Source organism: Zalophus californianus, chromosome 10 (genome assembly GCF_009762305.2).
Source record: "Zalophus californianus isolate mZalCal1 chromosome 10, mZalCal1.pri.v2, whole genome shotgun sequence".
NCBI classification, from domain to species: domain Eukaryota; kingdom Metazoa; phylum Chordata; class Mammalia; order Carnivora; family Otariidae; genus Zalophus; species Zalophus californianus.
Window position 1 is genome coordinate 4147253 of NC_045604.1, and position 13490 is coordinate 4160742.

At 38.5% G+C, this 13490-nt stretch overlaps 1 protein-coding gene across 1 annotated transcript in view; it reads left to right on the forward strand.

The window, feature by feature from the left end:
- Window positions 1-5648: 5648 nt before the first annotated feature.
- LOC113933110 (olfactory receptor 10J1-like) overlaps window positions 5649-13490 on the forward strand; it is a 33375-nt gene continuing 25533 nt past the window's right edge. The window contains exon 1 of the mRNA XM_027612863.1: window positions 5649-6148. Within this exon, the coding sequence (XP_027468664.1) occupies window positions 5649-6148 (500 nt within the window). The remainder of the gene's footprint in view (window positions 6149-13490) is intronic.

The window sequence follows — 13490 nt, forward strand, 5'->3', positions numbered from 1 at the left end:
AGGAAACTGTAAAATGTAAAAGAAAACACATATAAATTTCTATAATCGTTTTTAAGAAAAGAGCTATCCACCAAAAGTGTGATTGAGGATTGGAAACCTAACCCAAGATTAATGGTCTATGTTGATGATGATGGTTTGCCAGTATTTAGCTCATCCATCCATGTTTTCCTATGGTTCCTTCACGTCTTTTTTCTCTGGGAGTCTCTCAACTTCTGCAACTTAATGAGCCTGCAGACTCTATCCCTTCTTGTCTGTCTGGATGCCACATTTCTATCTGTCGCTTGAGTGCTTCCACAAGCTCCATGTGTCTGAAAGGCCCCTGATGGGAGAGCCCACGTCCTCCACCTCTCACTCCCTCCAGCTCCGAAATCCTTCAGTACTTTGCTCTGTTTCCACCTGTCCATGTCAGGACCGCTGGATGAATCTGGCGCAGGTGTGGGGCTCCTCCTTCAGACCAGAAGCATCTCCAGAGTTTTCCTTCACTTATCAGTTCTGTTGACACAGTGATCAAAGGCTTGTCATACGGCAAAAACTGAGCTAAGTTCTGGGGATGCAGAAACGACTAAGTATGATCTGTCATCAAAAAAGGTACAATCTAGTTGAAAAGTTAGATAATAAATCATTTCAATTGAATGTGACAAGTGTTATCATGTAAGAATGAGAGAGGCTGAGAGAACCAAGATGGAAGGGATGCCCTGATGGAAAGATAGTGAGGAGAATGACCCCAAGGGATGCTTAAAAGAAATTGAAGCTATCCTCCATCTCACTGCATAAGTAATGTATATTTATTGTGGACACTTTGGAAAATTCAGGAGAGGGCAAAAATTCACCCATAATTTTACCATGCAGAATCATGCACTACTAACATTTACATGATTTCCCTTCAGCTTTTTTCTATGCACATTTTCATGTAATTGAGGTAATTTTTTAATTACAAAAACATCCTGTTTTGTAACTTATTTTCCATTGAATGGCATAATTTTCATATGCATCATTTAAAAGCGACACAAGTTTTAACATACTGTATTAGTTTCTATTTACAAATGTCACATATATTCATTTATATATATATTTTTTGAAGATTTTTTTATTTGAGAGAGAGAGAGAGAGAGAGAGCATGAGAGGGGGGAAGAGGCAGAGGGAGAAGCAGACTCCCCGCTGAGCAGGGAGCCCAATATGGGGCTCGATTCCAGGACCCTGAGATCATGACCTGAGCTGAAGGCAAACACTTAACTGACCGAGCCATCTGGGTGCCCGCATTTATAAATTCTTAGTCTTTTTTGTATTTAGACATGTTCACAAATACATGAATATAGATCTTTACTTTCTTTACTATATTGGGTTCATATGATCCTTACTGTTTTGTGGTATTTCTTCCATTTAATAATAGCATGAACACTCTTCTTGATGTATAACGTTAATTTTTTTATTGTAAAATAGAGTATAAAGAGTTTATAAAATAAATGTACATTTTAAGAAAAATAACAAAACAAACACCTAGCTACCCTCCGCCCAGGCTAAGAAACAGAAGATCGCTATAAATCTAGAAGTCTTGTAGATGTTCTTTTCAAATACTTCAAATCCTCACCAAATAGTCACGATTGTGAATTTTAGGTTAAAGCACTTGCACATTTATAAAGAAACAGATTGTCCCTAAATAATATATTAGCCCTGCCTCCTTTTGAACATTTAAATGGAATACACACACACACAATCTGTGATTGGCTTCTATTATGCAACATTATGATTTTGAGGTTCATGCAAGTTGAATTGTGAAAATGTAATGAGTGCCCTTAGCGATCTTTAACAGTAGTCTGTAGACCTTTCCTGTAAAGGACCAGGTGGTAAACGCGTTAGTCTTGCGGGCTGGCCTTACAATTTCTGTTGGACTACTCAGCTTCACTGTCACAGTGTGAATGCAATCCACACAACACGTACACAAGTGGGTGTGACTGTGTCCTGATAAAGCTTTATTTACAAAACAGACTGTTGGTCCTTGGGCTGTAGTTTGCCCACCCCTGCTCTATAATTAATTCATTTGATGCTCTATAATATATTGTCGGTATACTTCAATTTATCCTTTCTGCTTTTGAAGAATATTTGTTCATTTCAGCACTTTTCCCCCCCTATTATAAGCAAAGCTGTTTTAACTTTGTGTGTCTCTGTAGTTGTTCTGGATTAAATTCTAATGGCTCATAGGACCAGTTCATTTTCAACTTGAACAGGTAATGTCAAACTGTTTTCCAAAATGATCGTATCAATTTACTCTCCTCAGGAGCTTCCCCTGCTCTTTAGCTGTGATAGCTTTGATTTTCTGCAGCCTGATGGCTGTGAAATTGTGGTCTGTGGTCTTGTTTTCCCCCGGCTACTAATGATGTTAAAAATCTGTTCACATGACATCTGTGCTTCCCCTAGTATGAAATTCGTACACACTTTTAAAATCTATCATTATATTAAGCTGATCTTTTTTTTTCTTTTTATGTTTAAATCTCCTAATACCCTAGATACTAGTGCTCTACCTGTTGTTTTTGCTGTATGCATCTTTACTTGTTCCTGCCTTTTTCTTTGGAATTTGTTTTGAAAAATGGAAGTTAATGCTTATGTACCAGAATATCATTATTTTCTGTATCTTTTACTACCCCAAGCTTTATAAATATTCTCATATATTATCTTCCTAAACATTTCATAAAGTGCTTTGTTCCTTCCTAGGTTTTTAATACACTTGAAATGAAATGTTTTTATGGTGCAATCTGATTTCACTTTTTCCCATACAGGTACCAACTATTTCATCATTAATTGACTACTCTGTGCTCCCCACCAGCCTACAGTACCAGCTCCGGTGGGAAGAGTCCCCATATTTCAGAACTCTGTGTTCTCCCATTGGCGTGACTCTAGCTCTATGCCAACACCGCACCTTCTTAATTACTATAGCCTAATAATAAGTAATGATGTTTGAAAGGCAAATCTTCTCTTCCTGTGTTTCTTCAAGAGTGTTCTGGTTTCTCTCAGATCTTTGTACTTTCATACAAATTTTAGCATCAGTTATCAATCTAGCAACCAACCAACCAAAAACAATCCATTTGAGATTCTGATTGAACTGCACAGAATTCATAAATCATAGATCTAGGAATTCATAGATATTTTTTTGGATTTTTTTTAAATTTTATTTTATTATGTTATGTTAGTCACCGTACATCATTAGTTTTTGATGTAGTGTTCCATGATTCATCGTTTGCGTATAATATCCAGTGCTCCATGCAGAACATGCCCTCCTTAATACCCATCAGCGGGCTAACCCATCCCCCCACCCCCTCCCCTCTAGAACCCTCAGTTTGTTTCTCAGAGTCCATCGTCTCTCATGGTTCGTCGCCCCCTCTGATTTCCCCCCTCCATTTTTCCCTTCCTATCTTTTTTTTTTTTTTAACATATAAAGTATTATTTGTTTCAGAGGTACAGATCTGTGATTCAACAGTCTTGCACAATTCACAGCGCTCACCATAGCACATACCCTCCCCAATGTCCATCACCCATCCACCCCCTCCCTCCCATCCCCCACCACTCCTGCATCCCTCAGTTTGTTTCCTGAGATTAAGACATAGATTTTTGATTAATTGGAATCTTCACAATCTCAGATCTTCCAACTCATAAGCAGGGTCTGTTGCTCTATTACTTCAGTCTTTGGTATCTTCTTTAAGGTTTTGTGATTTTCATAAAGATCTGTATTCCTAGGTACTTTTTATTTTTAAGCTATTATAAGTAATAGTCCTTTTAAATTTAATTTGCTATCAGTTTGTTGAAGTACAGAAATTTGATAGATTTTTTATACCTAAATTTTATACCCAAAAGCCTGCTAAACACACTTAATAATGTCAATAATTTATCAGCAGTTTCTTTTGGATTTTCTATGTACACAATCACATCAACTGTAGAGAATTTCTTCCTTCTCAATCCTTATATCTTTAATTTCTTTCTCTTGGCTTACTGGATTGGCCAGAACATTCAGTACAATGTTGAAGAGAAGTGGAGAAAGCAGTCATCTTGTTCCTAATCTTAGAGAGAATCCTTCAGTATCTCACCACTAAGTATATGTTGGCTGCAGCATAGTTGTACACGTTTTATCAGCTTAAAGAAAATCTTTTATTCTTAGTTTATTAAGGGTTCTTATAAGTAGACACTGAATTTTAAAAATGCTTTTTTTGGCAGCTATTGAAATAATCATGCGACTTTTTCCCTTTGAACAGTTTATTGGAGGAAATATATAATTGGACTGTTTTAATGTTAAACAAATTTCACATCCTGGGGCACCTGGGTGGCTCAGATGGTTAAGCGTCTGCCTTCGGCTCAGGTCATGATCCCAGGGTCCTGGGATTGAGTCCCGCATTGGGCTCCCTGCTAGGTGGGGAGCCTGCTTCTCTCTCTGCCTCTGCCTCTTTCTCTCTCTCTGACTCTCATGAATAAATAAAACATTAAAAAAAAACACCAAATTTCACATCCTGAAATAAAACCAACCTGGTCATGAACCCATTTTACACATTGTTGGATGTGGTTTGATGACATTTGCTCAAGAATTTTACCTGTGAGTGAGACTGGCTTGTTTGTCAAGATAATTCCAGCTTCATAAAATGAGGTGAGGATTTCCTCATTACCTAAAATAGAAGTTATGTATCACATTGAAATCGACTTATCCTTGAATGTTTTATAGCACATATTCGTAAGTTTCTCTTGGCCTAGAGATTTATTTGTAGATTTTTCACTCCTGTCTTTATGTCTTAAAATAGTTCTCAGATTTTCTACTTCTTGATTCAATATTAAGTAATTTTTTTCTAGAAATGTATCCATTTCATTGAAGTTTAAAAACCTATTGAGGTAAGGTTGTTCATAATGTTACTTCTCATCTTTCAGAGTCTGAAGCTTCTGTCCCTTAACTCATAATCTGATTTTATGTCTTCACTTATTTTTCTCGGCCGGATTTTCATGAGTTTACCTGAAGTTTATAAACTTTCACCTTTGTGGATCTTCTATATTTTATCATTCACATCTGTTTCATTGTTATTGTTTTTTCCTTCTTAATGTTGTTTTTATAACTTCTCAGAATGGATTCTCATGAATTTTCTGTTTTGAAAAACAAACAAGCATTTCCAATGATAAACTTCCTTCCAATATTTTGAATGCGTGGTGCATGTCGTGCTACATTATTCCTCTATTACTGCTCAGTTCTAAAGATTTTCTAATTCCCATTATAAGTTCCTCTTTGAACTATAAGTTAGATTTTCAAACATTTCCAATTTTTCAAGTTTTTTGTGATAGTTTCTAACCTAATCACATAGTGGACATTTTAGAAAAATCTAGTTTTAAGAAATTTTTGAGACCAACATCATGGGCCATACATAGGGTCAAGTGTCCTTGAAAAGAATGCTTTACCTCAAACTTTCAAATAATGTTGCTCGGACTTTCGCTATCTTTACGTCAGTTCTAGGGCTGAGTCTACCACGTCCCTGGAAAAGGCAGTTGATTCATGAAGTTTTGAACCAGGCTTTTGCGATACTGGATCTTTGCTCTTGATTGTGTGCTCACCAGGGGGCAGGGTGGTCTCTGGTGTGAAGGGATGGTGTTGACCTTCTCTTTACCTTTCTGATTTGAGATCCTCAATGAAGACAGCCAACCACACAGAGGTGAGAGACTTTGTTTTCCAAGGTTTCTCCAACTTCCAAGAATATCAACTCACACTCTTCGCTGTGTTTCTGATGGTATACATCCTAACTCTGGTAGGCAATGTCATCATTGTGAGAATTATCTGTATCGACCACCACCTCCGCACCCCCATGTACTTCTTTCTAAGTGTTCTTTCCACATCAGAGACTTTCTACTCCCTGGTCATTATCCCACACATGTTTTCCGGCCTCGTAGGTCTGAGCCAATCCATCTCCCTGGTGGGCGGTTGGACTCAGCTCTTTTTCTTCCTTGGCTTTGCCATCACCAACTGCTTCCTGCTAGCAGTAATATGGTTTGATCGCTATGTGGCCATCTGCAACCCACTTCGTTACTCAGTCATCATGAATTGGAGGGTCTGTACCATCCTGGCATCCTCGGTCTGTGCCTCAGGGTTCTTGCTCACTCTGATTCAGGCTGTGGCCATTTTCAGACTGCCTTTTTGCAACTCCCTGATTGAGGATTTCTTCTGTGATGTTCGGCCTGTGTTGGAGCCAGCCTGTGCTGCTCCAATCATTAATGATACCCTGACCTTAATTATCACCCTGTTGGCCCTCACAGCCCCTTCCACCTTCCTCTTCAACTCCTACATCCTCTCCTCATCATCTCCACCATCCTCAAGATGGCCTCAGCTGAGGGCTGGAAGAAGGCCTTCGGCACCTGCGCCTCCCACCTCACGGTGGTCATGGTCCACTATGGCTGTGCCTCCGTCGCCTACCTCAAGCCCAAGTCCGAGAACATGAGGGATCAGGATCAGCCGATCTCAGTGACCTACATGGTCGTACCACCTTTACTGAACCCTGTGGTGTACAGTCTGAGAAACAAAGAAGTCCAGGGTGCTCTGAGGAATTTGGTGGGTAGGAAATCCCTTCCCTAAGATGAAATCTCTACCCTATAAACAGGCATGCATGTTTTCCAGATAGAAGCTTATAGGTAAAGTTATAGAGCCCAGGTTTCAAGCCCTTGGTGAAATCTACATCACAGCCAGGGCCAGAGCGGACCTGAAGTGAAGCTGGGGGTCAGCTTCTAATAATTGATTCTCACTTCCTCAACCTCTTTAACATAATAAAAACGTAAGTCACCCTGCAGACTTGTAAACAGACACCTATAGGCCCTAATCCAGGAGATAATTACAGGGTCAGGGTGTGATTCTAGTGTTTATCTCAAGCTTAAATTTAAAGTGACCAGTCCACTTTGCTGAAGTACAAACCACATTAAAGTCATGCTGACTGAATCTTCTTTTAGCCTTAAGTTGGATGTTTGAACAAGTGGTTACTAGAAATGATACTGTGCAAAAATTAATCGCCTGTGTTTGAAAAAGATAAGCAAAGACAGAGATATCTTTTAGGAAATGGGTTTGGGATGAGCTAAAAACCTTCTAGAGAGAAGATTTTCTAGCAACCCCCTGCAAATTTCCGTATTACTTACATGTGGGGCAGCAAAGGAAAAGGAGCTGGGGTGAAGGGGAAGGGAAGTGAAGGACAGAGGACTCCTGGCCACACCCGACAGCCATGGAGCTCTGGCCGCGTGAACAGAGTGCACAGACCCAGTCTGATCCTTTGCTTCTTCAAGCTGAACATAAGCCACATGAAGGCGACCTTGTGGGGTTGAAAGCAATGGCTCTCCCGCGGACAGGATGACCAGTGGGCTCAGAGGAAGAGCCCACAGATGGCTCAGGGAGCAGACTGCCGAAAAGAATCCTGTGAAACTGCCTAACAGAAGAAAAATCAGAGGCGGATCCAAATGAGAGCTTCTAGTCAGAGCAGAGTAGGAGAAGGCAGAAGGACAAAGGGACAGTTGGTGGCACAAGAATTCGGGAAAAATCCTTTGGACTGGGTCTTCTCCTGCCCTTCCTAAGCCAAGTCACAAAGGCAAGGAAAGAGAGTTCAGTGAAAATGTGAAAAAGGGTCAACAAAATTCCTTTCTGATGAATTGGGTAATATTACTCCTGAAAAGCTAAAAAAGTCAGAAGAGGATTTTTGACATGAAAACTTCCATGAGGTTAAAGCAATGGAGTTGGAAATGGAATAATAAAAGACTATTTACCGTTCCTCACGTCAAAAATATAAAAATGAATCAGGATGAATTTTAGACTCAATTTGTGAGACAAAATTGGTGTTGAATAACATGATGATTAGCAGTTGTAACTGCTGAGCAAATCAGTTACTACACTAAACTCTTTGTAAAAAGATACACAATCAATATGTGAGTACACGGTAGTCTCAGTGTGGAATATTTTTGAAATGAATATCAAAATGTGTAGAGTGATTATGAATTTTTATAGGCTAAGTATGCAGATACATAAAAACCTAACTTTTAGAAGGTTCTACAATTTAATTCATGTTGTCATTCTGAGCTCCCAGTCTGATGGATGGAGGAAATCACCTGGTCCTTTCTATGCAAACTGGGGCAATTTAGTGAATAAGGCACTTAATGAGTAACCATAATTAAATTCAAAGTCCTGCTCCTCCCCCTTCTTCCCCCATTCTCCTTGGGGTAAATCAGTCAAGTTCTGGTCAAGTCTTCTAGGGATGCCTGGGTGGCTCAGTTGGTTAAATGTCTGCCTTCTGTTCAGGTCACGATCCCAGGGTCCTGGGATCAAGTCCCACATCGGGCTCCTTCCTCAGCGGGGAGCCTGCCTCTCCTTCTGCCTGCTGCTTCCCCTGCTTGTGCTCACATGCTCTCTGACAGATGAATCTTTAAAAAAAAAAAAAAAAAGTCTTCTAGTTTTCTTGGCATACAGGAGAAGGAACCTACCTGGTCCATGGAAGGTTCCAACTGCCCCATGTTGGTTTCTATGAAGATACATGACCCCCAGAAGCCATCTTGGGTGGCATCTATCAAGAGGACTCCGGTGTCGTCATGTTCTTTAACCAACGTGGTCCCTGCACCTCATCTTCCTTAGGACTTTTCTAGGGCCTCTGGCCTGCCCTCAGCCACTTCTTGAAGACATCTAGGCATTCAGCTGCACCCCTGGCCCTGTAATGAATAGGACTCAGTGGGGTGTCCCCATGCCACCCACCCGGATGCATCACTCACTCAGGTCTGCTCCGCCAGGATTCCAGCTTTTTCTAAGAAGCTTCTCTGTGAAATGAGAGCATATCCTTCCTGCTTTTATCAGATGCCTCACCCTTCTACCCCACAGCAGGTCTTAGCTGGCAGGTGCAAGACTGGGTCTTCCCTCATATCCAGCTAATTCTAATGTTGACTCCACAAACCTGGATGCCTTTATTTTGTTTTGGCAGAAAAGCCTGAACACTTCCTAACTCTACAATTTGCATTGTACATTTCACATATAAAGTACTTCAATCCTTAAGCTTTTGATATTCAACATTATTTGTAAGCTAAAAGAGGCTTTCCTCTCTGGAAAACTTTGCTAAAGTTAAAAACCATTTCAGTTTTTAAGACAAATGTTTTAGTTATGAGTTTTAAAAAATCTTTTTGAAATTCAATTGACTTTTCTTCTGGGTTCTTTTAGGTTTACCCTGGGGCAAATGAAATTCCTGTGAAACAATGAGGAATGTAGGATGTGAAAACAATGTAGAATTTTTATTCTGTTGCATTTATATATTTATTCTACATGTCAACATTAATTAAGGATTTTTTAATGTTTTATTTGCTACAACTAGTTATCTGCCATTATTCTTTAGAATTTTTGGGGATGTTTTGCTTGTTTAAATGTTTCACATAAATTTTAGAAGCAGCTTGTTCAGTTTACAACCCCTACCCCCTACGCCCCCCCCCCCCAAAAAAAACAGCACACAGCATTCTCAACACAGTTAAACCCATATAAGCAAACCACACTCTGGTACTATTTTACTATAATCCTACTGCATTTATAATTTATGGAAAATTGACATCTTAATGATCTTGAATCTCTGTATTCAAAAACAGTGTTATTTTCCATTGGCTCAAGTCTCCTTTTCAATCAGGAAATTTTACATTTTCCTGTAATCGTTCTCTAAAAGTTCTATAGTTTTATGTTTTACATTTAAGTGATCTCTTTTGAGTTAGTTTGTTTAAAGTGTGAAGTTTAAGTCAAAGTTTAATTTTTGCTTTCAGATAGCCAATTACTCCAGCCCTATCTTCTTTAAAGGTGATCATCCTCCATTGAATTGAATTTACACATTCGTCAAAAGTCCATTGAGCAGATTTCTATGGATCAATTTCTGGGTTTCTTTCTGGTCCAGTGATCTATGTATCTAATTCTCCAATACTGTACCATCCTGATTAACGCAGCTCTACAGCATGCCTCAATACTGAGTCAGGTGAGTCTTCCCACTTTATTCTTTGTCAAGATTGTTTTAGTTATTCTAAGTCCTGTGTATTTCCATACCAATTTTAGAACAAGCTTATGTCTACAGAAAACCCTGCTGGTATTTCATAGGAATTGCATCAAATTTATAGATGAATTTAAAGAGAACTGACAACCTTACGATGTGGAGTCTGCTAATCCATGAACACAATAGGTTTCTCTATTTATTTAAATCTTGATTTCTTTTACCAGCATGTTGTAATTTTCAGCATGTAAATATTACATTTTATACCTAAGCATTTCATTTTTCCTTGGAGAAATTGTAAATGATACCATGCTTTTAATTTTGGTTTCTACATGTTCAGTGTTAGTTTACAGAAATATGATTTTCATGTGTTGATATTATATGTTGTGACTTTAAGTCACTAGTTCTAGGTGTTTTGGGGGGGTGAGACAATTATGTCCTCGACATAACTAGGATCAGTTTTATTTCTTCTTTCTGATCTGTATGCTTTTCTTTCTCCTGCTATATTGCACTGACTAGAACTTCCATTACTATGCTAAATAAGAGTGGCAGGAGCAGACATTCTTGCCTTGTTCCTGATTTTTTTTTGGGGGGGGCAAAGAGACGGAAGCAAGCATTCAGTCTTTTACCATTAAGGATGATGCTTTCTATAGGTTTTTTGGACATGTTCTTTATCAAATTGAGGTAATTTTCCTCTATTGTTAACTTGCAAAGAATTTTTGTCATGAGTGCTAGATTTCATCAAGTATTTCTCTATGTCAGTTGATATAATTATATGACCTTTCTTCTTTAATCTGTTAATATAGGGGATACCATTGCCTGATTCGTGACTATTGGTCTAGCTTTACATTCCTGAAATAAATCCAATTGTTCATGATGTGTAATGCTTTTTATACACTGTTGGATTTGGTTTGCTAATATTTTGCTGAGGATTTCTGCATCTACGTTCATGAGAGAGATGCTCATCTGTAGTTTTATTTGTACAGCCTTTACATGGTTTAGGTACCAGGATAATACTGGCCTCATAAATTATGGACTCCCAAAGTGAGTTGATCAGTATTCTACCCTCCTCTGTTTTCTAGAAGAGACTCTTCATACTTGATGCTAATTTTTCTTTTACAGTTTGACAAATTCTCCAGGGAAACCAACTAGGACTGGAGATTTCCTTCTCATAAGTTTTTAAATTATGAATTCAATTTTTTAAATAGTTATAAGACTACTCATTTTATCCAATGTTATAGGACTATTCAGATTGTCTGGTTTTTAGTAGTTTGAGGACTTGATCCATTTCAAGTGGTTGGATTTATAAACAAAGTTGGTCATAGTATTTCCATATTATCCTTCTAATAGCTGCAGAATCTGTAGTGATACCCTCATTCCATTCCTGATAACGGTGACTTGTGTCTTTTGTCAGTCTTTCTAGAGATTTATCAACTTCACTGATTTTCTCAAAGAATCCATTTTGTTACATTGATTTTTTTCTGCTATTTTCCTATTTTTTATTTCATTGACTTCTGTTATCATTTCTTTCTGCTTGCTTTGGGATTTTGCAACTCTAGTTTTTTTGAGATAGGAACTTTAGATTATCAATTTGAAAGGTTCCTTCCTTCCTAATGTAAGCATTTAGTGCTATAAATTTCCCCAGCACACTGCTTTAGCTGTATCTGCATGATAAATTGTACAATCATTTCCATTGTTGACTACATATTCTCTTGAGACTTTGTCTTTGACCTGTGGATTTGTTAGAAGTATGATACTTAATTTTTATGTTTATAGAAGTTCTCCTATTGTCCTGTTATTAACTTTTGGTTTGTAACCCGAACATTTTGCCTATTCCATTAGAAGACTCTAGATCCTATTTCAATCTTTTACTTCAGCAGGTAGTTGCCCAGTTTAGGGTTAATACGCAGGGTCTGACCTACTTTTGTTGCATGTGGTTCCAGGGACATTTAATTTTCAGAACATTTCCGTTTTTTGGGTGTGTTTAGCTTATTTGGTGCTGTTGAGATGGCCCTGCTGGTGTTGCCTGAGGGCTAGAAGGGGTTTCCCCAAGCTGGGCCGCTGAAATGGAGCAGAGTCTCAGCCTGTGGAGACAGAGGCTTCTCTAGGCAGGTGCTTGTTAGGATCACATGACCCTCATAGGCGGGGATGGAGATCCTCTCCTACTAGTACAGCCCCTCCCTAAACTTGTGTCTCTAAAGGAGGGAGGGAAGTTGGAGGAAGGAGGGAAATTTCAGGCTCACAGAGTCAAAGAGGCTTCCAGAACTGGGTTTGGTGGTAGAATCAGTAGCCTTAGTGTTTCGGTCAGGGAGAGAACACACTTTCCCCAGCTACTATTAATTAGTGGGGCTCCCTCATCAATCCCCTTGCTAGTGGTGCCAGGCTCACCACCACCTGTTTGATCCAGGATAGAAATGAGCCAGGTTGATGGTCAGGAAACACTGGGGCCAAGATGACCTTATGCTGAGATGGGAGAGGTTAAAATTTCCTGTCACTGTGCTGTTCCTCCAGACCTGAGGTCACAAACAAGTCTAGCTTCCTCTCACCATCTCTTAGAGTTCTCCTTTGGTTGCCTCTTGGGTTATTTCCAGAGGTTGCGGTTCTACTTAAGGGGAGAAAAGAATCTATGCCATTGTATCTGTACCAGAAATTCATTTTTCTATCAATTTTACACATTTAAATTTATTCTTTGACATTTCTTCTAGTTTTGCAATTGAAAATGGCTCTTCTTCCATTATTGACTGACTTTTATTTCTATGCAGCTAGGATAATGATAAATCTGAACACAGACTCCTTATAGAATAATTTTAATGTAATAATTTTTCAGTGACTCCTCTTGGGTTATTTTCCAAATATTCTATTATATCATACCCGGGAAAGATTATAATTCTACCACTTCCTTTATAGTTTTTATGCCTTTTAATTCTCTTGAGGTAATTATGTTGTTCAGTATAACAGAGTTAAACAATAATGGTTACAGCGATCATTTTGTTTCATTTTACTTAATGGGAGTGTTTCTCATTTCCCCCTATAAAGCTTGAGGCTGGATTTTTAGTTGAGATACATACATTTTTATGTTAAGGAATTATTCATCTAATCCTATTTAACTGGATTTTTTAAATGAAGAATAGAGGTTATATCGTATCATGGATCTTTCTCAGCCCCTAGAAAGAAACGCATACATTTTTTCTGTTTACATATGGTTCATTAAATTTATTAATAGATTTAAAAATTCAGAACCCTCCTTGTATCACTGGTATGATAGCTGACATACTGAATACTTACTATGTATCAGGCACTTTTCTCAGTATGTGTGTTAATCAACTGATTTCATCCTCAAAACAATCCTATGATGTAGATACTATTATTACTCCCACTTTATAAGTATGAATACTGTTATATCTACTTCCTACAAAGGAACACAGAGGCACCTTAGAAGCGCAACAACAGGCCTAAAATCACATAGTTCATAAATGAAGTTTTTAAACTCCAAGAGTCTGG